At 40.0% G+C, this 24660-nt stretch overlaps 1 protein-coding gene across 6 annotated transcripts in view; it reads left to right on the top strand.

Annotated features, from left to right (window-relative positions):
- LOC138807200 (chromodomain-helicase-DNA-binding protein 9) overlaps positions 1 to 24660 on the top strand; it is a 174250-nt gene that overhangs the window by 22683 nt on the left and 126907 nt on the right. For all 6 annotated transcript variants that reach the window (XM_069992774.1, XM_069992775.1, XM_069992778.1 and 3 more), the window contains exon 2: positions 16134 to 17752. In XM_069992774.1, the coding sequence (XP_069848875.1) occupies positions 16298 to 17752 (1455 nt within the window). In that variant the 5' untranslated portion in view covers positions 16134 to 16297. The remainder of the gene's footprint in view (positions 1 to 16133; positions 17753 to 24660) is intronic.

Here is a 24660-nt window from a genome sequence, read left to right as displayed (position 1 = left end):
CGCCCGGCCAGTCGTGCGTGTCAGTCTCGGTCTAGGCGGGGGGCGGCGGGGGCGCCTCAGTCATGGCGCAGCCCTAGAGCTGGCGAGCGGGGGTGAGTACGTGCCGCCGCCGCCGCCGCCGCCCGGCCGGGGAGGGGCGGGCGGGGGTCGGGGCCGGCCAGGCAGCGCCCCCCGAGGTGAGGGACCCGCGCCCGGGGCGGGGCGGGCGCACGGGGGGCGGGGGAGCGGGCGCTGCCCGCACGTGCGGCCCAGCCCGCCTGCGGCCCGCCCCGCGCCTGTCATGGCTGCGGGCTGCTGCCCTGGCCCCCCAAGCCCGGAGACCCTGGGGTCGGGACACGACCGCCGCCGCGCCTGTTGCGTCGGGTGGAGGTGCGGACTGGGTGGGCAGGGCGTGGGGCAGGCGGGCCCCTCTTCCCCGCCCCGTGCGAGGTTGGGGCCTCCCCCTGGGCTGGGTTCCCAGGCAAGGGTCGGGCTTCCCTCCATCCTGCCTCTGCTTCTCCCCCCCCCCGCCCCCTCCCGTCTGGCCCCTGTGACTCATGACAGGGCGTCCCGCGCGAGTGCTGGGTGTCCTGGAGCTCCAGACGCCCCCGGCACTTTCCCAGGCCTTGTCTCTCCCTTCCTATCACCCTGCCTTTCCTGGAATCCTTTGCCCCAGAGGGCAGCCTCGAAGGCTTCTTTGCTCTCTGTCTGCAGAGTGGCCTCGATCCCTCCAGTATCCTCTCAGTGTGTCGGGGTCAGTGCTGCCGCACTTTGGGGCATCTTATCTGGGTGTGGGACATGATGGGTGGTTCCACGATCTCTCAGATCCATCCCAAAGCCTAGCCTGACCCGGAAAGCCAGTGTCTTATGGGTTGGCCTGTCAGCTCGGAGACTAGTTTCTGTTTGTTCCTTTTTTGGTTTTGTTTTGCCTTTAAAAAAAAAAAAACTTTTAAAAACAAAGTAGACAAGAATTAGAGTTGTGATCAACATCGCTGCACAGTTCCTTTACTGTAAGGGTTGGATGTGACCTTGCTGTAACTTTTATTCGTTTATGGGGCATATCTTCAGAAATTTCCCCTATTTAAGTAAAGTTCATTTTCATTAATAAAAGTCACTGGCACAATTTAGGTTCACCGTTTCCTTTTCTCGGACTTCATAATGTCCAATTCTACTAAACCAACTGTACCAGCAGAAAAAAGAGTGCTTACTTTGAGTACTGTTATTCTCTACCTAAAGAGGGTTTAGGTAGAGAATCTATAAATTAACTGTGCATAACAATACAGGTGGTTTTTTAAAAAACTAGGTCTACAACATATATGCAGAAAGTTGAACTTGACAGGAACTCACATTGCAAATGGAGGAAGTTTTAATTTTTCATTTCGACTCAAAACAGTGTTTTCTGTTGGCCTGGAGTTGCAGAACATTGAGTTTGCAGCTTTTTTGTTAATTGCAGACAGCATAGACCCTTATATATAGGATATTTGTTAAAATATCTATCTGTTGCTTGAATATGCCAAACCTCTCTATATATTTGGGGAGACTTGTTTCTTCAGTGACTTTTTTTTTTGGCCAGTCCTGGGGCTTGAACTCAGGGACAGGGCACTGTAGCTCAAGGCTATCACTCTACCACTTGAGCCACAGTGCAACTTCTAGCCTTTTCTGTGTATGTGGTACTGAGGAATTGAACTCAGGGCCTCATGCATGCTAGTCAAACACTCTACCGGTAAGCCACATTGCTAGCCCAAATTAAGAGACTTTTAGCTTTGATAGTTGGCATTAAATAGCTAGTGTACTACAAAAGTATTTGCAGGTCTCAGTTCTTACAGTGTTAGTTTCCTATAAACAACAAACCATGTAACATGGACATGAAATGCACTGGGGATTGAGGGATTGATGCCTCCTAGATTTGGTTAAGGGCAACTGTCATCCTTAAACAACTTCAGGGAAATAGGTATTGTAGTTCAAAATACCTTTCAGTCACAGTAACTTGTGGTCAATTGACAATAGTAGATGATGTCCAAAAGGCAAGGGAAATAACAGCAGCAGTAACAATAACAAAAACCCTTGTGCTAGTATCACTTGTAAAATCCTCTAAAAACCTCTTGATTTTGAAAGAAAACAAGTTGAAGAGAATAAATCAGGATTTTGTCACTTAACTAGATATATAGTTATACAGTCAAGTTTCTTTTCCACTGTCTGCCATAGATTTCTCCCATTAAAATTTTCATCTACATTCCAGTTTGACACTTTTAGGATTCTATTTTATGAAGTCTGTTCTCTGAAATACAGATACTGTATTTGGATTTCAGATGTTAAGGAACAGTTTAAAAACAAATAGCACATAGGGCACTGGGGCCCATAACTATATCTTAGCTATTATGGAGGCTGAGCTCTAAGGTGATGGTTTAAAGTCATACCAGGTAAATAAATCATCTCTAGTTAACCAAAAAAAAAACGTGGAACTGGAGACATGGCTCAAGTGGTAGAGTACCAGCCTGGAGTGGAAAAGCCTGGTAAGTGTATAAGGCTCTGTTTTCAAGCCTCAATAATGTCACAAACACAAAGCTAAAGCAAGAAACAAGTAAGAGTATAGTTGACCTTTTCCAAAAGGCATTTTTTTTTTAAAAGGAAACCCTTGCTAGGCACTGGTTGCTCACACCTGTAATCTTAGCTACTCATGCTGAGATCTAAGAATTCCAGTTTGAAGCCAGCCCAAACATCTTTAGTGAACTACCGAAAAGCTGAAAGTGGAAGTGTGGCTCAAGGGGTAGAGTGTTAGCCTTGAGTGAGAAAGCTAAGGGACGGTGCCTAGAGCCTGAGTTCAAGCCTCAGTACTGGCACAATAAACAAAATCCCCTGAACAGATAGGTATGAGTAAAGAAAGGAATGTTTTCAATGACAGAAGCTTAGGACAAGGTTGAGATTCATTAAATCATAGATTTTCAATTTGCAAATGCTGTGAATAACTTCTAAACCTCCTATAACTTGTGGCTCATGTCTGTAATCTTTACTCAGAAGATTGAGATCTGAGGATCTTGGTTCAAAGCCAGCCCAGATAGAAAAGTTGAGAGACATGCCATCTCTAATTACTCAGCAAAAATGCTGACTGGAGGTATGATGCAAGTGGTGGAGCACTAGCGATGAGGAAAAAGCCAAGTGAGAGCTCAAGGCCTGGTACCACCACACACAAATAAGACCAAAAAGACTTAATTTGTCAAAATTTAAATATTCTGCAGAGTTAAATGTGTTTCTATCATTTATGTAAATATACGAGGAAAAAAACAACTAGCTACAGGATTCGAACAATAAAATCCTAGAGAGGTCAGATTCTATAAAACAAAAACATGACTGAAATAATAGGTGTACCAGGGAAATTTCAGGGCAATGAGTAAAGAGCATAAGTACGAGAATAGATAAAGTTGGACAGAGTAAAAACTAATGAAAGCATGTTTCTGGGTTTGGCAAACTAAAAGCCAGAAATTGGGAGTCAGAAAAAAAATTATAGACACAAGATAAAACAATTTTATTTTTAGCCTTTTAAATAGTTGTGGTTTCTCTCTCTCTCTCTCTCTCTCTCTCTCTCTCTCTCTCTCTCTCTCTCTCTCTCTCTCTCTCTCTCTCTCTCATCTTCTCCTTCCCCCCCCCAGCTATCTACCTCTATTCTTCTCTCTCCCCCTCTCTTCTTCCCTCTCCCACTCTCCCTGTCTCCCATCCCCCTCTATTCTTTGTTGTTGTTGTTGGGGGTTGAACTCTGGGCCTGGGCACTGTCCCTCAGCTCTTGAGCTCAAGGCTCTACCACTCAAGCCACCTCCAGGTCCTCATGTATGCAAGGCAAGCACTCTACCACTGAGCCACCTTCTTAGCCCTCCCCTCTATTCTTATCTCCCCTTCCTTCCTTCTTTTCCCTTTACCTTTTCTCTTCTCTCTCCTTTCTTTCCTCCTTCTTTCCCTGACCTCTCTCCATTTTTGCCAGTTCTGGGCTTGAATTCAGGCCTGGGCTCTGTCCCTGAGCCTCTCTGTGCTCAAGGCTAGCACTTGTCCACTTGAGCCACAGCACCACTTTTATGTGGTACTGAGAATCAAATCCAGGGCTTCATGCATGCTAGGCAAGCACTCTACCAATAAGTCACATTCCCCGCCCTACATTTCTTATATGATGCAAGGTTTACTTACCTGCTTTTAAAATATAAGTTTTTGGGGCTGGGAAGTTGGCTCAGTGGTAGAGTGCTTGCCTTGGATGCCTGAGGCCTTGGGTTCGATTCCTCAGCACCACATAAGCAAAAAGAAAAAAGCCGGAAGTGGTGCTGTGGCTCAATTAGTAGAGCGCTAGCCTTGAGCTGAAGAGCTGAGGAACAGCGCCCACGCCCAGAGTTCAGGCCCCACGACCGGACCCCCCCCCAAAATATATATATATATAAGTTTTCACTTATAAATGGAGATAGAACTATCTTTTAGCAATTTGTGCCTCTGTTTACTTCTTTATTGTGTTTTATTCCCTTCCTACTTCCTGAAATTTCACCAGTCTGAAGACTTAGGTCTTATTCTGCCTTGTGAAGAAAATCACCTCCTGTTATGACCCTTTAGGATTTCTCATCTGATAAAGCATCTTTATTTGTCTTATTTGGCATATCATATATACTTTTCTGACATTTACTCTATTTAATTGTGTGATGAGAAATTTCAGGGACATTTTTGCTCTGTTTTTTTTTTTGTTTGTTTGTTTTGTTTTTGTCATTCGCGGGGCTTGAACTCTGGGCTTGGGTGCTCTTCAGCTCAAGGCGAACGCTGTACCGCCTGAGCCACAGCGCCACTTCTTGTTTTCGAGTGGTTTATTGGAGATAAGAGTCTCACAGACTTTTCTACCGGGGTTGGCTTTGAACCGTGATCCTCAGATCTCAGCCTCCTGAGTAGCTAGGATTACAGGCGTGAGCCACCGGCGCCTGGCTTTTTTTTTTAAAGAAACAGTTGGATAACTGATCAAGTGACACTGGGATGCCCAGAGAAGGGGGATGCTACCTCAGCTGCAATTTATTCTTTGGACTCCAGATCATTTGTGTTCATTCATTTATTAAACAGATTTATTAAGCACCCCCCTCATTTATTTTGTTATATATTATGTAAATATGTTGAGTGTGTAAATGATTCCTGCTTTCATGGAACCCTACAGTGTAATAGAGGAGATAATGAACAACTAGACAAATAGGAAATGACAATTTATAGTGAATTTAATGGAAGAAAAGAACATTGCTATGAGAGACAAATGTGGAGACATTTTTAGATTCTGTGATCAGAGAAGTCCTGTCTCAGGTTGTGCTGTTTGAGGCATTAAAATATCAAACAGGCTGGGCACTGGTGGTTCATGCATTCCATTGTAGCTACTTGGAGCTGAGGTCCGAATATTGTGGTTCCAAGCAGCCTAGGAAAGTCATGAGACTCTTATCTTCAGTTAACTACCCAAAAAGCTCGAAGTAGGGCTGTGGCTCAAGTGGTTGAGAACCAGCCTTGAGCAAAAAAACTCAGGGACAGTGCCAGGCTCTGTGTTAGAGTCTCAAGAACAGCACCCCCCAAAAAAATCATATAGCCAATAGAGGAAAACCATTTTCCTGGAAAAGAGAAAAACATGTTTTAAGACCATGAAGAAAAGAAAAAAAAATTTTATTTTTGGCCGGTTGTGGGGCCTGAACTCTGGGCCTGGGCACTGTCCCTCAGCTCTTCAGCTCCAGGCTAGCGCTCTACCACTTGAGCCACAGTGCCACTTCCGGCTTTTTCTGCTTATGTGGGACTGAGGAATCGAACCCAGGACCTCATGCATGCAAGGCAAGCACTCTACCACTGAGCTACCTACCCAGCCAAAAGTTCATATTTTAAAAATATCTTTATGAAATGGATTGGAGAAAGGCAAGAGTGAAAGCAACCATTCTGTAATACTGCAGTTGCCAAGATAAGATAGGATGGTAGTTGGTACTAGGACAGCAACTATAAGGGATGAAGGGCGGAGATTTATGTAATAATATACTTTGTACATATGCTACATAGGTACCATTTACCTTTTCTCCCCAAATACTATATTTGAGAGACAGAGAAAACAGATGGTAAGGAGATGGTAAAATTGGGACAGCTTTATAATAGAGTGGTTTTTAGAGGAAAGGTGTCAAAAATTATTTCATTGATAGTTCCTGGCTTAAGGGAGTAGATGGATAATGGTATGTAATTTAGTGAGTTAAAGATATGAAGGATAGAAAAACTTTGACAAAAAGTCAACATTTTTTTTTTGTTGTTGTTGGTGGTCATGGGGCTTGAACTCTGGGCCTGTGTGCTGTCCCTGAGCCATAGCACCACTTCCAGTTTTCTGGTGGTTAATTGGAGGTAAGAGTCTCTTGGACTTTTTGTTGCCCAGGCTGGCTTTGAACCATGATCATCAGATCTCAGCCTCATGAGTAGCTAGGATTACAGGCATGAGCCACACTGGCACCCAGCAGAAAGTCAGTTTTTTTTTTTTGGGGGGGGGGTCCGGTCATGGGGCCTGAACTCTGGGCCTGGGTGCTGTCCCTCAGCTCTTCGGCTCAAGGTTAGTGCTCTACCACTTGAGCCACAGTGCCACTTCTGGGTTTTTTTCCTTTTGCTTATGTGGTGCTGGGGAATCGAACCCAGGGCCTCATGCATGCAAGGCAAGCGCTCTACCACTGAGCCACTTTCCCAGCCCCCAGAAAGTCAATTTTTGAACTCTATTCCCAGACAAGTACTTCAGAAGATTGAGTCTGCCTTTATGTGAATGGAAGGAACCTCAGCACAGTGTTAACCATATCTGTGACATCACACTACTAAATCATCTTCATAGAGTATCTTTTTAGAGTAAGAAGTAAACTTTGTATTTATGTTAAAAAATTAGTGGATGATATGGTGTTCTAACAGTTTCAGTTTTTGAGTGAATATTCTCATTATCCAGTTTGTATAGGAAGTTTTGAACAAATAGTTCAGCTACAGGTATGTATTTTTAGGGGGTAGAAAAGCTGGTCATAGATATACCCATATTCGAATTTTAGCAGTGATGCATTATAATTTTCTAAATTTGTTTCAATTCACATTTTCAGCAATGTATGAAAGGGGTAGTCATCTCACATTCAGTTAGTTAGGTAGTTTGATTCACATACTCTAATGTATTTATTTGACAAGCCTTTTGTAAATAGGGCATCCTCGATCTGAAAGTAGGAAATTAAAAACCTGCAATTTTTTTTTGCGGGGGGGTCTGGTCATGGGGTCTGGGCGCTGTCCCTCAGCTCTTCAGCTCAAGGCTAGCGCTCTACCACTTGAACCACAGCACCACATCTGGCTTTTTCTTTTTGCTTATGTGGTGCTAAGGAATCGAACCCAGGGCCTCCGGCATGCAAGGCAAGCACTCTTTATTTCTTTTCTTTTCTTTTCTTTTTTTTTTTTTGGGTCCGGTCGTGGGACCTGAACTCTGGGCCTCAGCACTGTCCCTCAGCTCTTCAGCTCAAGGCTAGCGCTCTACCACTTGAGTCACAGCGCCACTTCCGGGTTTTTTCTTTTTTGCTTATGTGGTGCTTGAGGAATCAAACCCAGGGCCTCAGGCATGCAAGGCAAGCGCTCTACCACAGAGCCAACTTCCCAGCCCCAAACCTGCAATTTTTTTGACTGATAGAATGCTATAAATAGAAAATTCCATATTGACCTCATGTGATAGTTACAATGAAATTGGAGGTACAGTGAAAACATTGCATAGAATTACTTCAGTCTATGTGTAGAGCTGTAATAAAGCAAATACATTTTATCTTTCGATTTGGGCTCTTGCAGAATATCTCATGTATATACTAATGTTCATAAATCTATAATGCTTCTAGTCCTAAGCATTCCAGATAATAGCACTTAACATGCATAATATTTGGCGGGCTTAGAATAGTTAGATGATGGTGTAGAATATAAAAGTTATGGTCTTGATATTCTTTGAACAACAGTTGTTAGGCTAATGGTAAATTTGTAATTTTAAGTGAGACTTCTCATTTAATGGTGCTTATTAGTTAAAACTGCAGCTCAAGTCATTACTGATTACTAATAGGTTGTCAGACAGTGATGTTTCTTCTATTACAATATGGCATTATAAGTAAAGATACTCAAGTAAGCTTTGTTTTTGTTTTTTTTATTTTTTTGGTCAGTTGTGGGGCTTGAACTTTGGGCTTGGGCGCTGTCCCTGCGCTCTTCAGCTCAAGGCAAGCACTCTATCTCTTGAGCCACAGCACCACTTCCGGTTTTCTAGTGGTTTAATAGTAGATAAGAGTCTCTTGGACTTTCCTGCCTGGGCTGGCTTTGAACGGTGATCCTCAGATCTGAGCCTCAGATCTGAGCCTCCTGAGAAGCTAGGATTACAGGCGTGAGCCACGGGTGCCCAGCTTTGTTTTTGTTTTGACCTCCCAGATGATTTGAAATCTGAAGAAAAGATTTTTCTCCTCCAGTGGTCATTTCAGGAGCACTATGCAGTATATAACATTTTATTCTATTAGAATTCAGGGACTATTCTTCAGATATATAACTTTATATTTTGTCAGAGAAAGAAAAAGAATGATTTATGTAATGGTTAAAATTCATACTTTGCATTGTTTATCTTAGAATTTTATGCTGTATCACAGGTCATGTAGGTTTACATTATTTTATTTTATTTTTACATTATCTTAAATTATAAGCCACGTCTCCACTCTTCTTTGCTGTCATTTTTTAAAATAGGGCCTAGCTTTTTTTTTTTTTTACCTTGGCTGGCATGAACTGCAGTCCTGTTTGTATATCCTAAATACTGGGATGACTGATATGTGCCATTGTACCCAACTTTTAATTGTGATAGGGTCTCAATAGGCTTTTTCCAGGGCCGGCTTGAACCACTGTGCACCTTCAGAGTAGCTAGGAGATAAGGGCCACTGTATGGAGCTTTAAAATGTTTTTTATATATTTGCTTTTAAAAAGCAATTAGGGATGAGGGTATACCTCAGTGGTTTGGTGCTTGTGTAGCCATGTATAAGGCACTGGGCTCCATCCCAGCACTTCCAGAAAAAGAAGAAAAAAGAAGCAGTGGGGCACTGTTGCTCATGCCTGTAATCCTAGCTGTCAGGATACTGGGATCTGGGAATCATACTCAAAAGAGGCTTAGATTTGAAAACTAGGATTTAAAGCCCACTCAAGCAGAAAAATCCATGAGACTCTTATCTCCAATTAACTAGAAAAAGAAAGAGAAGTGGGGGGAAGGAGGGAAGGAGGGAGGAAGGGAAAGAAAGAAAGCAGAAAAAAAGGTAAGAATTAGAGGCCAGGCTCAGGTGATAGGGAGAGCACCAGTTGAGCAAGCAAGCTTAACCAGAACCTGAGGCTTTGAGTTAAATCCCCAAAACCACAAAAAAAAAAAAAAAAAAAAAAAAGTAGGAAAACAACACTTTTTGTTAGGCTACAACAGATATGCACAGTCTGGTTTATTACAAAGTAAATACATCTCTGAAACTACCACCCAGGTTAAAAAAAATAGAACGTTATCATTATCAGCAGCTCAGAACTCCATATGCTTTTCTAATTATCACTCCTTTCCTTCCTTCCTAGAGGGGACCATTATCCTGACTTACTTCTAAAACCATAGATTATTTTGTTTGTTTTTGAACTTTATTAAATGGTGGTTTGGAGCCAGCCTGGACATCAAAGTCCATGAGATTCTTAAAAAAAAATTTTTTTTATTTGTTGGTCATAGAGCTTGAACTCAGAGCCTGGGCACTATCCTTGAGCTTTTTTGCTCAAGGGTAGCGATCTACCACTTTGTGCCACTCCCAGTTTACTGTGGTTAATTGGAGATCAGAGTCTTACAGACTTTCCTGCCCCTGCTGGCAATGAATAGCAATCCTCAGATCTCAGCCTCCTGAGCAGTTATGATTATAGGCATGAGCCACCACCAGCTTCCAATGGCCATGAGATTCTTTAAAAAAAAAAGTGTTGTTGTTTTTTTTTTATTGTGGAACTACTGTACAGAGGGGTTGCAGTTATATGAGCAAGGTAATGAGTACATTTCTTATCAAGCATTGTTGCCTCCTCCTTTGTTTTTCCCCTACCATCCCTTCTTTCCCACTTCCACAACTATACTACCTCCCCCCCACAACTTGTAAAGTTTGTTTTTCAACATAGTCTTTTGTACATATCATTGTTAACAGTGGGTTAACCTGTATCCCTATTTAAACATTTTGTTTTTTCCCTTTCCCTCCCCAAATTATACCCACATCAAATACAGTGAAAACGGGTTACATCGTGGGGGAAGAACATACAAAGCAACAAAAAAAATCACATGGTACCTTATAAATACATTAGACACAATAGCAAGAAAGAAAAAAAAAACACTTATGTCCCTATCTTGGAGTTCATTTCACTTAATTTCATCTTATCTGGCCATATGTACATAGCTTTTGACCTTTTCTACTTGTCCCAGACATATACTAGTTATAACTACCCAGAAGCTGGAACTGCAGCTATGGCCAATGGTAGAGCCCTAACCTTGAGGGAAAAAAGCTTCGGGCAGCTCCAAGGCCATGACTTCAAGCTGCAGGACCAGCACCAAATAATATAAAATAAAAGCTGCTCATACATACTATAGTAATAATGCCCTATAGTTTCCTAAACTTATTGTTTTATTCATGCTTTCATTTAGTGGTATATGAATGGATAGTTATCCCCTATTTAATTATATGGTTTAGCACACTACTATATTTGATGTTTTGTGTTCTTTTCTTCTTGCCTCCAAAGGTAGATATTTGGTGATATTTGGTAGATAATCTGAGCTGTAAGGCAAAGATATGAGATAACAAATAGAAATTTTTAAGTTCAAAAATGAGGACCGAGCTCTATGCAGTGATCCATTGTAATCCTAGTACTCATGAGGCCGCAGGAAAGGAGGATTGTGAGTCTGAGGCCAGTCTATGCTACATAGCAAGTTGTGTTCTAGGCTGAGCAACACTTGGTCTCCAAACAGTGACAAAAAAAAGTAACTATGTTATACCTGTTGTATTCTAACAGAACACATAATAGTGAGATGGTAAGAGATAACTTTTTTCTTGATCTTTAAGTTTTAAACTAGATCGAACTGTATCTACCATAATTCTAGGGTATTTGATGTTTGTGAAGAATGAAAAAATGCTTATCTGTGGCATAATCAAAGAACATTCCTGAAAGAGAGAGAAAAGTATTTTGCTAAGGTGAATTTGACAACTATTAGGTAAAATATGTAGTATGCTTTGAAATAAGGTCCTAATTAAAAAGGGGAACAATATTACAAAGATGTAAGTTATTCCTCAAGCTAACGAAAATGTGCATACATGACCAGAATTCCTAGCGCTACTGATAGTGTTACTATCTCTTATAATCAAATACTGTATCTTAAGTCAGAAACTTCCAGAATGGCACTAAGACGATTTCCTTAAAGTCATAGAACTGAGTTTTATATATTTATTTATACCAATAGTAGAAAAACATTTTACAGCATTCACATCATTTTAAAAAGTGGAATTAAGCCCGCCGCTGGGGGCTCATGCCTATAATCCTACCTACTCAGGAGGCTGAGATCTGAGGATCACTGTTCAAAGCCAGCCTGGGCAAGAAAATCTGTGAGATTCATCTCCAATTAACCACCAGAAAACTGGAAGTGATGCTGTGACTCAAGTGGTAGAGCGCTTGCCTTGAGCTGAAATGAGGGACAGTGCCCAGGCCCAGAGTTCAAGCACCAAAACCAACAGAAAAAAAAAAGTGGAATTGAATTGTTCATGAATTTACATTTTAGAGGATATATTGAAGATATATTAAGATTTGATTGAATTTGAAGTGTTAAGTAACTGAATTTGGTACATATGAAGTCACACCTATAATCTTATATGCAGTAAACTATTTTATACCAATCGGACATAGAGGACAAGTTGCAGTAAAGAAAATCCAAGTGAGTGTAGTATCATAGGGCCTAAGAATTTCCAGAAACCATTTAGAAACATTTAAATTGCTTTTCTTATAATCCAAGTAGAGTGGTAGCTGAGTAAATCAGTCTCCCTTCTCTTCCCTCTGTCCTCTTCCAACTCTTCCCTCTTCCCTCTTCTCTTTTTTCTTCTTTCTCTTCTCCTCTCTTCTCTCTTCTCTTTCTCTTCTCTTCTTTCTCTCTCCTTCATTCCTTTTTCTTTTTCTTTTGAGATGAGGAGTCACTGTATTGCCCAGGTTGTTTTCAAAAGGCTCATCTCAAGTGATTCCACCTAAACACCTAATTTCTGAGATTACATGTGTGAGTTCTGGAATTACAAGATGCCGCCATCACACCTGACCATAATTTTTATTCTAAAAAGACTGAGAACCTAATTGGTATATGATGAATGGTCATACATAGACTGCTGGATTTCATATGAAAAATAGCATTTGTATTTATCCTTTATTGTCATGTCCATTACTGATGGCAAGTGTTTTCTTAGTGGTCAAAGACCGGAATTATGAGAGCATCCATGTGCTCTTGTAATGTGGATATTCTGGGTAGTCCCTGTCTAGGAAATTGCCATTGATAGATAGATGCAGAAACTACCAAGTGTAAGAGGTTTATAAGCTAATGTGTAGTTAGAAAATGGAGGCAGTAAATCACTTGTTTTCAATATTTAACATTGAATATAAGGATCTAAATAGGATGATTTGGTCTGTATGGTTTTCTTAAGGTAGAGAAGACCTGCTGATGCTCAAAGTTAAGAAGAGAAGCAATTACAAGAGAATGGTTAAAGACCTTAGAAAGTGATGGAATATGTGTGGGCATTAATCCATTTGAAGAGATGGCTGTATTCCTTTTTTTTTGGGGGGGGGGTCCAGTCGTGGGGCCTGAACTCTGGGCCTGGATGATGTCCCTCAGCTCTTCAGCTCAAGGCTAGCGCTCTACCACTTGAGCCACAGCACCACTTCCGGCTTTTTTCTTTTTGCTTATGTGGTGTGGAGGAATGGAACCCAGGGCCTCATGCATGCAAGGCAAGCGCTCTACCACTGAGCCACCTTCCCAGCCCTGGCTGTATTCTCATATACATTTTTTTTTTTTAAGTAGGCAAGATTTTCCTATGTAGAGCAAAACTGGCTGCAAACTCATGATTCTTCTGCCTCAGCCTTTTTAGTGCTGGGATTATAGAAATGAACTACCAATCCTCCCCTCCCCAGCATTTGTTTTATAATAGCTATACTTATTTTTTATTTATCTCATAATGTTTTGGTTTGATACAAAGGCTGAAAAGAAACTCAAGTAACTGAGACTTCAGTTAGAAATGTTCTAACTTTGAACCTCCATTCTAGCGACTAATACCTGACTCAAAGTGGATACTTCTTTTTTTGCCACTCATGGAGCTTTAGCTGAGGGCCTGGGTGCTGTCCCTGAGTTTTTGTGCTCAAGGCTAATGCTCCACCACTTGATCTACACACAGCTCTGCTTCTGGCTTTTTGGTAGCCCTTTGGAGATAAGAAACTCATGGACTTTCCTGCCTGAGCTTTGAACCTCAATCCTCAGATCTCAGCGGCTCGAGTAGCTAGGATTATAGGATTCTAGGCATGAGCCACTGGCACCTGACTATCAAAGGGGATACTTTCTTTTTAAGGCAAAGATGAAAATTGATTTAAGGTAAAGAACTTTTTTTTTTTTTCTTTCTGTTTGATGCTGGGATCCAACCCAGTGTAACAGGCCAATCTTCTATCTTTAAACTACCTTCCTAATCCCTAGAACTTTTTTTTCCCTCCATCATGGGTTTTGAATTTAGAGCCTGGGTGCTGCCCTTGAGCTCTTTCGTTCAAGGCTAGTGCTCTGCCACTTTGAGCCACAGCTCCACTTCTGGTTTTCTGGGGGTTAATTGTAGATAAGAGTCTCATACCCTTTCCTGCCTGGGCTGGCTTTGAACCACAGTCCTCAGATCCCAGCCTCCTGAGTCACTAGGATTAGAGATGTGAGCTACCAGCACCTAGCCAGATATAGTATTTTAATGGGCAACATTAATAAGCTCTTCTATATCATTATTCCAGTTTCTGTATCTGCACTTATTTTCATTGATTTACTTTCTACTTTCTTCCCTTTGTGTACCTTTTCCAGTGGGAGAAGTACTGTTTCCTACACAGTACTTAACTCCTGCCAGATTTTATTTCTGAACTCATTGTCTACTCTTCTAAACCTTTTATAAGGATTCTTCCAAATGTTACCTATTCAAAGAATCATTTTCTGGGGCTGGGAATGTGGTTTAGTGATAGAGTGCTTTTCTGGCATGCATGAATCTCTGGGTTTGATTCCTCAGTACCAAATAAGCAGAAAAGGCCAGAAGTGGAGCTGTGGCTCAGTGTGGTAGAGTGCTAGTCTTGAGAAAAAGAAGCTCAGGGACAGTGCCCAGGCCCTTAATTCAAGCCCCAGTACTGGCAAAAATAATAATAAATAAAATAATTACAAAATAAAAAAATCGGCAAAATATGCTCTCTTACTTCATAATTCACTTTATAAATGAGTTTATAGCTCTCTTAAGGCACATTTACCATATTTTCTTTAATATAATACATGTTTTCTCATTGCAGACTCCCTTCCCTACTCAGAGTCTCATCTACTTAAAGCTTCATTCTGGGGGCAAGGAATTTTTACAGTTTATGTGTAGATGTTTTGGATATGATGATGTTGTCCAGGAGCATTTGATTAATTAAGTAATAAGTTAAAATTACACTCATGCCAGATGTTGTGGTACAAGCCTATAATTCTGGCACTCTAGAGGCTGAGGTAGGGGAATTGAGAGCTGAAGGCCAGTTTGGGTTACATAGTTATTTCAAAATATTACAAACAAAAATACATAACTTACACTGACTCGATGTTTTATGGGCATTTCTCACAGTTCACATTTAGTACTTAGTTTCATAACTAAGGCTTATTGCAATGTGTATCTTATTATAATGAGGCATTGGTGTCTGTTTTCTTTTTCTTTCCATTATATACTTTTCCTCTGTTGCTTACTTTTATCAAAGTACATATATAGTTTATTATAATCCGTGGAGTATTTAATTGTTCATATTCTCTTTCAGAGGGGTGTGTGTGTATGTGTGTGTGTGTGTGTGTGTGTGTGTGTGTACACATATGTATCTGTCCTGGGACTTGAACTCACGGCCTGAGCACTGTCCTTGAGCTTTTTTTTGCTTGAGGATAGCACTCTACTAGTTGAGCTACAGATCCACTTAGGACCTTTTTTTCGAGCAGTTTATTGGAAATAAGAGTCTCATCAACTTTGCTGCCCATACTGGCTTTGAACCACCATCCTTAGATCTCAACCTCCTGAGTATATAGGATTACAGATGTGAGCCAAAGGTGTGTGGCTTAGATCAGTTATTTTTTATCATCCTAGTATCATCCTGGGGACGATGACTATTCCATGGGCATATAGCATATGGCATATTATTCCTAGGCTTATTTTATATTCTTTTCTCACTATATATACTTGGAATGAAGTATCTATATTATTATGTGGGGTATTTTTGTTGTTTTTTTTTTTGTCTGATCTCAGGGCTTGAACTCTGGGCATGGGTACTGTCCCTGAGCCTCAAAGCTAGTGCTCTACCACTTGAGCCACAGCACCTTTTCCGACTCTCTCTGAGTAGTTTATTGGAGATAAGAGTTTCACTGACTTTCTTGACCCAGCTGGCTTCAAACCGTGATCCTCAGATATCAGCCTCCTAGTAGCTAAGATTACAGGGCTGAGCCACCAGCTGCTGGCTACATTATTGCCTTTTTTTTTTTTTCCTGCCAGTCCTGGGGCTTGAGGGCCTGGGCACTGTCCCTGAGCTTCTTTGGCTCAAGGCTAATACTCTACCACTTGAGCTACTGCACCACTTCTGGCTTTTTCTGTTTATGTGGTACTGAGGAATTGAATCCAGGGCTTCATGCATGCTAGGCAAGCACTTTACCACTGAGCCACATTCCCAGCCCCTACACCTTTGCTTTTAAGTCTGTATATTTCTGTCTACTACAGGAGCCTTTGTTTCCTTGAAGAGAATATTAATGAGCTATTAGCAGTTAATTATTTCATTAAAAATTCTGTACCTAAGGTTTTTTAAATGTAAGTTTAATGAATACTTATTAGTAAGTTTACATTTCTTTTTTTCCCCAGGATTTTGACACTTCACCACATGTCATTATGGAGAGCAATAATGAACATTGGCCTGTTTTGGGTTAGCGGATGACCTTTGGAAATGATCCAGTAATACCTACTACAGACAAGCTAAAAAAACTCCATTTGGAGTTAAGAGCCCAAATTGTTACTTAATTTTGAAGATGACAGATCCAATCATGGACTTCTTTGATGATGCCAATCTTTTTGGTGAGACTTTAGAAGGATTGTCAGATGATACATTTGTACAACCAGGACCTGTCTCACTAGTTGATGAATTGAACTTGGGTGCAGAATTTGAACCTTTGCACATAGACTCATTGAACCATGTTCAAAGTACTCCAACACATCAGAAGATGACTGATTTTGAACAGTTAAATCAGTTTGACTCAATGAAATTTCACCAAGTTAATCAATCTTTTGGAAGCCCAGCTGAACATATGTTATCTCCACATTCTCAATTTAATTGTTCTCCTATCCACCCCCCAAACCAACCCAATGGTTTGTTTCCAGATGTAGCAGATGGCAGTCCAATGTGGGGCCATCAGACAGCTCCTAGCATTTCTAATCAAAATGGATCTCCTTTTCACCAACAAGGACATTCACACTCTATGCATCAAAATAAAAGCTTTGTGGCACACCCTGACTTTGCCTTATTTCAGGCCAATGAACAACAAACACAGTGTACTTCATTACGCTCACAACAGAACAGAAATAATCTTAATCCAGGGCAAAACTCTCTTAGCCAATCTAAAAATTTTATAGATGTTAATGTTTCTGGTCCACATAGAGTCAATGTTAATCACCCATCTCATATTACTAATGCATCTGCTTCACAACCATCTCATTCAATTCATTTTTCTCAAACATCAAACCCTTCAGTACACTTCCTTAAGTGTAACAGTCATCAAGACGGAAATTTTAATGGATCATCTCCAAATATGACTTCTTGTTCTGTCAGCAATTCACAGCAGTTTTCTTCACATTATTCCTTTCCCAGTAATCATGTATCACCCAACAGTCTCCTTCAATCCTCTGCAGTTCTTGCACCTAATCATGCAAATCAGACTTTATCTGATTTTACTGGAAGTAATTCCTTTTCGCCTCATAGGAGAATCAAGCAAGAATCCACTCAGCATATCCTAAACCCCAGTGCATCACTGAATTCAAATAATTTCCAAATGTTGCATTCATCACATCCTCAGGGTAATTATAGCAGTTCAAAATTATCTCCTGTGCACATGAACTTCCAAGATCCTGTTGACTCAGGAGCTCAAATGAGCCATTTCAGTGATCATGTAGAAACCAATGGTTTTTCAACTTTAGAAGAGAATTTACTTCATCAAATGGGATCTCATACTGAGCCATTTACAGGACTTGACCCAGAGGAACTTCTTCAGGAGGGTCTTCTTCCCCAATTTGATGAGACAACATTTGGACAAGATAATTCAAATCATGTTTTGGATCATGACCTTGATCGACACTTTACTTCCCATCTTATAGCACGACCTTCTGATATGGCTCATACTCAGTTGCAATATCAGGCTCGGAGTTGGCATTCATCATTTCCTAATCATCAGCATTTACATGACAGAAATCGCCTGTGTTTACAGCGACAGGTATGTAGTCTTTTTTTTTTTTTTAAATTTATCAATTTGGGCTAAAATGTGCTTTTACTCATTGAGTTAATTTTATATAAAACCTGGTTAAGATTTCCTAGTCTCAGCGTTGTATTAGTATATGTATTGTATCTTGCTTTAAAAATGTTGAGGGGCTGTGGATGTATAGCTCAATGTTTGCCTATAGCATGTGGAAGGCCCTAGATTTGCTCTCCAATATTATTTTTTTTTAAGTTGATGAAAGTGATTTATTGATGTATTCAATGCAGTAAATTAACTTTTATGTTTAGAAAATTACAAGTTTTTAAGACTTATTTTATTGCTTTTGCTGGTCCTGGGGCTTGAACTCTGAGCCTGGACACTGTCCCTGAACTTCTTTTGCTCAAGGCTAGTGTTCTACCACTTGAGCCACAGTGTCAGTTCTGGCTTTTTCTGAATAGTTTATTGGAGAAAAGAGTCGCATAGACTTTCCTGGCTGGGTTGGCTTCAAGCCCTGATCCTCACATCTCAGCCTCAAGAGAAGCTGGGATTACAGGTGTGAGCCCACCAGTGCCCAACTGTATTTACTTTTAACAGGTTTTATAAAAAATAAAACCTTAAAGTGGTTTGCCAGTGGTTCACACCTGTAGTCCTAGCTACTCAGGAGCCTGAGATCTGAGGATCATGGTTCAAAACCAGCCCCGGCAGGAAAGTTCTATCTCCAATTAACCACCAGTAAACTGGAAGAGGCACTGTGGCTCAAGTAGTGAAGTGCTAGCCTTGTGTTGAAGAGCTGAGGGATAGTGCCCAGGCTCAGCGTTCAAGCCCCACAATGGACAAAAAAATAAATAAAACCTTAATAATTGGGAAATAGGTGAAAATTTTTATAAATATAATGGACATAGTATTAATATCCCCATAAAGGCGCATATAAATTAACTAGCATACAATCTCATTTGATAACTAGCTAAAGCACATAGGATGAAATTCAAAAGAAGAAAAAAGCCTCAACAAAACTCATACAATATACAACTTTAATAAAAAATTTTAATTTTAATGCCAGTGCTGTCAAAGTTTTGGTAAAATTGGTAGTTTCATGGGTTTCTTATAATTTGTAAAATTTTTTTTGGGGGGGGGGTGTCTGGTCGTGGGGCCTGAACTCTGGGCCTGGGCGCTGTCCTTCAGCTCTTCAGCTCAAGGCTAGCACTTTACCACTTGAGCCACAGCGCCACTTCCGGCTTTTTTCTTTTTTGCTTATGTGGTGCTGAGGAATCGAACCCAGGGCCTCAGGCATGCAAGGCAAGTGCTCTACCACTGAGCCACCTTCCCAGCCCCTGTAAAAATATTTTTAAAAGCAACTTAATGGAATCCTAAACATAGCAAATATATATACTCAAAGATATTTATCTTCCTATGTATATAAGGGCCAGCTAGAAACAGCATAGTTTATTATTTCTGTGTTTGATGGATTATTTTAAATATTGAAAAAACTGAAGGTTAACACTGAGAAAATTTTGGCTAATGATATGGGGAAAAATCACAATTTAAAATTAGGATAACAGTTCAGATTCTGGTATTAGACCATGTAGGTACGACTTTGGCTCCTCATACTAGCTGCATGACATTGAGCTAATCACACAATTTCTATGTGTTTCTTATTCTTTATTTCTAAAATATGAAATAGGTGTAGAATCTAATAGGGATTTGGGAAGAATTAACAGTTACAACATATAAAAGTGCTTAGGATTATACCTAGTTTATAGGTAAGTACTTAGTAAATATTTATATAATACTTTTAAAAGAAAAAGTAGCATATAAATGGAAAAAAACAGATATAGTACAGTTATGCTTTAGTTTTCTGTATTGTGTCATTAGTTGTTTTTGTTTTGTTTTGTTTTTTGTCGGTCGTGGGGCTTGAACTCTGGGCTTGGGCACTGTCCCTACACTCTTCAGCTCAAGGTGAGCACTCTACTGCTTGAGCCACAGCGGCACTTCGGTTTTCTAGTGGTTTTATTGGTGATAAGAGTCGCATGGTCTTTTCCTACCCAGGCTGGCTTTGAACCGTGATCCTCAGATCTTAGCCTCCTGAGTTGGTAGGATTACAGGCATGAGCAACTGGTGCCAGGCTGTGTCATTAGTTGTCTTTTCTTCTTTTTTTTCTTTTTAGCAAAAAGAATAATCCAATCTATAAATCAGCATGGAACTGCATGGATGTGTTTTAGTTACAATCTATTGTGTATGTTATTGTAAAGCAAATCTATAAAGCAATCTATAAATGTGTCATTAGTTTTATAATAAAATCTTATGTGATATTTTATATTTCTCTGGAATTTTGTTACATTGTTTAATAAATGCTTTAATACCTTAGTTATATGTGAGAATAAGTAGACAGTGTTCTTGAACCATGATTCTTTTTTTTTTTTTTTTTTGTCGGTCGTGGGGCTTGAACTCTGGGCTTGGGCGCTGTCCCTCAGCTCTTCAGCTCAAGGTGAGCGCTCTACCACTTGAGCTACAGCGCCACTTCCGGTTTTCTGGTGGTTTATTGGAGATAGGAGTCTCACAGTCTCTCCTGCCCGGGCTGGCTTTGAACCTCGATCCTCAGATCTCAGCCTCCTGAGTAGCTAGGATTACAGGCATGAGCCACCAGCGCGCGGCTGAACCATGATTCTTGAAGTATTTAAGGACCAGTTTTTTATTTGAAAGCTTAAGATATTTCAAAAAAATAAAGTCTATGATTTTCCCATTAGGTTTATTTCAATTCTATTTCAGGTACTAGTTTAAACATACTTTTTTTTTTGAAATGTCTAGGTAGATGTATTAAAGGTGTACTTAGGTGTACTTAAAAGGCACTTAAACCCATCCCTTGTGACTTTAAGTATGGGATTTTGCTCCCTCTACTGGAAGATCAAGCATGTTAATCAGAAGGACCATAGGAAAAAAATCTCCACTAGTTGAACTTGAAAGTTATTTATCCAACTTTCTATGTAGATGTCTGAATAGTTTGATTAATCACTTTTTTGTGAATTGACATTGCAAAGCATAAACCTTATGAACTGTAATTTTTAATTTTGTTTTCCTGTCATTATTTTTACATCATGTTTTTAATGTGTTTTCTTGGCTTAAAGAAGTAAAAGAACTGTCCTAAGATTGGAATGAAGGATAATATAGTGTCTTGCTAGTATGTAGCTATATAACTCATAAGAAAAATTGTTTTCAGACCCATCATAAGAAACCTTTTATAACTTTATTTTCTTTGTCCTTAAAAAAAAGTAAACATGCCCTAAATTTCTGGAGTAGCCTGTTTGAAATATCTTCTTGACCTTTGAAACAAAGTCTGATAACCAACTTTCCTATTATTTCTTTTCTTTTTTGGGGGGGGGGTGTCCGGTAGTGGGGCCTGAACTCTGGGCCTGGGCACTGTCCCTCAGCTCTTCAGCTCAAGGCTAGTGATCTACCACTTGAGCCATAGCACCACTTCCGGCTTTTTCTGCTTATATGGTGCTGAGGAATTAAACCCAGGGCCTCATGCATGGGAAGCAAGCACTCTACCACTGAGCCAACTTCCCAGCCCTCCTATTATTTCTTAGCATTAAAAATGATACTGGATTTCATTGATTGTGGCAGTAAAGAGAGAGATTGGATGTTAGGATTATAATGGTGATTATTGTCATGAGATCATATATCCTAAATAGGTACTGATATCATATATCCTAAATATATGAAGTTCAGATGATTTAATAGTGAAATTTATGGCAAATTCAAGTAGAGGAATTAAAAATTTTACCTATGTAATTTCTGGCACGTTCTGATGGTTATTATGAATATTCTACACCTGAAATGTTACATTATGTTCTTAGATTATTATGTTGCTTTCTTAGAATCAACAGAATGAAAACTCGGTGTTTATTGTTGTTGTTCTTATTTTGGTTAAGTTTCTTTAGCTCTCTTACTTGAAATAGCATTATTACATATAGAAATTGAAAGATTAAAAAAATAATAGAGGGGCTGGGAAGGTGACTCAGTGGTAGAGTGCTTGCCTTGCATGCATAAGGCTCTGAGTTCGATTCCTCAGCACCACATAAACAAAAAGAAAAAAAAGCCAGAAGTGGCGCTGTGGCTTAAGTGTTAGAGCGCTAGCCTTGAGCTGAAGAGCTGAGGGACAGCGCCCAGGCCCAGAGTTCAGGCCCCACGACCGGAACCCCTCCCCCCAAAAATAATAATAATAGAATGGCATATGCTTTTTATCTAAATAGATGCTTTTCTTTAATCTACTGGATGAAAAATCACTCAGTTTTAGAAAACTACAGTGAGCCATCAGATGTTTAAAGAGTATTTTGAAACATTGCCTTATCTTTTTTCACAAGTGGGGTGATTATAGATATAATTTCAAACATCTTAGATTATCCTGATGTCTGGCTCAATTGTTAAAAATAGTGATTATTGCTGAGATCACTTCTATATTTGACTCTAGAATTTTGCCACTTTTAAAAATAAGAGAAGAAAAGAACCTGGTTGCTGAGAGAAGCATCTTGAAGGGCGTATGGTAGGGGAGGAAGCTATTGTAGATATTTCTAATTGTTAGTATGTATAAAACAACATTCGCAGGGGCTAGGAAAGTGGTTCAGTAGTAGAGTGTTTGCTTTGCATGCATGAGGCCCTGGGTTCAATTCCTCAGCACCACATAAGCAGAAAAAGCAGGAAGTGGCTCTGTGGCTCAAGTGGTAGAGCTCTAGCCTTGAGTTGAAGAGCTGAGGGACAGCACCCAGGCCCAGAGTTCAGGCCCCATGACCGACAATAATAAATAAATAAAATTAAATTGCATACACAGAAAATGTTAGCTTTCTTCATCTAATTTTTAGAGCAAAGAAATTTTGGGAGAATAAAACATCCTAAGCTACACCCTTTATGACAGACAAATATTTTCTGCTGTTCTGTATCACCAAATCTTTTGTGTTTGTTTTAGTTATAAAGTGGAAATAACGTATATGGGGTACTGTGTGACACTTCTCTTTCCCCCAACCCCCTCAGTACTGGGGCTTGAACTCAGGCTCTCATGATCTTGCTTAGCTTTTCCACTCAAAGCTGGTGTTCTACTATTTGACATACACCTCCTTTTGGCTTTTGTGCTAGGTAATTGTAGGTAAGTATCTCAGATTTGTCTACCTGGACTGACTTTGAACCTTGACACTTAGGTCTCAGCCTCTTGAGTAGCTAGGATTCTGTACATAGCCATAGATGCCTAACTCTTACTTTTTAAAATAACTTAAATTTTGATTTATTGAATGTAAAGATACTAATTACTTGTAAATTAAAAAGAAACCTTTAAGACAGGTTTATGAAGCCCATGTAAAAGTTGTACTTTAAGCTGGGTGCCGGTGGCTCACTCCTATAATCCTTGCTACTCAGGAGGCTGAGATCTGAGGATCATGGTTCAAAGCCAGCCTGCCAGACTCTTATCTGTTATAAACTCCTCAGAAAAAGCCAGAAGTGGTGCTGTGGCTCAAGTAGTAAAGTTCCAGCCTTGAGCACAAAAGAGGCTCGAGGACAGCACCCAGGCCCTGAGTTCAAGCCCTATAACTACCATCAACAACAACAAAAATCATACTTTATGGTAATAATTTTTCTTCTGTTAAATATAGTAGGTAATTGTTACAATCAATGGATTTATAGAAAACAAGCATGGAAAATAAGTTACTGCATGATGGCACACACCTGTTATCTCAGTAATCAGGAAGCAAAGATCTCAGGTCACTGGTCTGTATGACATAGCCTGAGTTAATACAGTGAGATTCTCTCGCAAAAGACAAAGTGAAAAAGAAAAAGATAACCAAAAGATAACTATTGAAGCTGGGTGTGATGGTATATGTCTGCATTTCCTATAACACCACCCAAGTTGTGCTAAAGATGTGCTGCCTTGCAGCAAATCTAAAATTTCCCTTCAATTTTTTTTTAAGAAAAGCACATTTATTTTGCTTGTTTTGAGGCATTTTTCATAAAACTAAGGTCAAGGAAATACTCAGATGACACAATGATTTAAACACAACTGATAACATGACTGTGTACCTCTGCATCAAATGAGCTTCATAATGCACATGCAGGAATTTAACAGTTTGTGTGTTGTATATTTCTTTTGGTTTTAAAAATGTATTACTTTACAACAACTGTGCTGTTCAAATATCTGCGAATATGTCCAGCAAGATTTGTCATCAGTGTCTCTCCAATTTCTATCTCCATCCTTTGCTGTGTGTGTGTATGCGTGTGTGTGTGTGTGTGTGTGTGTGTGTGTGTGTGTGTGTGTGTGTGTGTGTGTGTGTGTGTGTGTGTGTTGGTACTAGTGCTTGAACTCAGGGTTTTCTCTTGGCTTTCTTGCTCACAGCTAGTGCTCTATCATTTGAGCTAGGCCACTTGTCCAGCATTTTGCTACGAGGGCAACATATATGGACAGATCACCATCTGAGGCCAGCCTGGTAAAAAGTTCAGACCCTATCTCAAAAAAATGCTAAAGCAAAAATAGGGTTGGAAATGTGGCTTAATGGTAGAGCACTTTCCTAGTCAATTCAGGACCTTCAGTTCAAATCCCAGCAATCTTTCCCCCCCTCCCACACACACACCAAAAAAAAATAATAGGCAGGGTCCCTTCTATAGTCTATTTATCTGCATCTGAGATTATGGTTATCTAGTTATTATGAAAAGAAAAATGAACTGAAACATAAATGAATATATTACATGTTAACATATATGCTAGGGCTTTCAGGATTGATATATAACAGGAATATACTATAAACAATGCTTTCTGGTTCTATTTAGCAAACTTAGAAAGAAAAAATGTCATGATTCAGTGGCTCACATGTGTAATACTGCTCAGAAGAGTGAGATCTCAGGATTGAGTAAAGCCATCCCAGGCTAGAAAGTCCATGAGACTCTTATCT

Source organism: Dipodomys merriami, unplaced genomic scaffold (assembly GCF_024711535.1).
Source record: "Dipodomys merriami isolate MVZ:Mamm:240054 unplaced genomic scaffold, mDipMer1.0.p SCAF_415, whole genome shotgun sequence".
NCBI lineage: Eukaryota > Metazoa > Chordata > Mammalia > Rodentia > Heteromyidae > Dipodomys > Dipodomys merriami.
The sequence above is the reverse complement of the archived record's forward strand: the minus strand, read 5'-3'. Positions and strand labels throughout refer to the sequence as shown.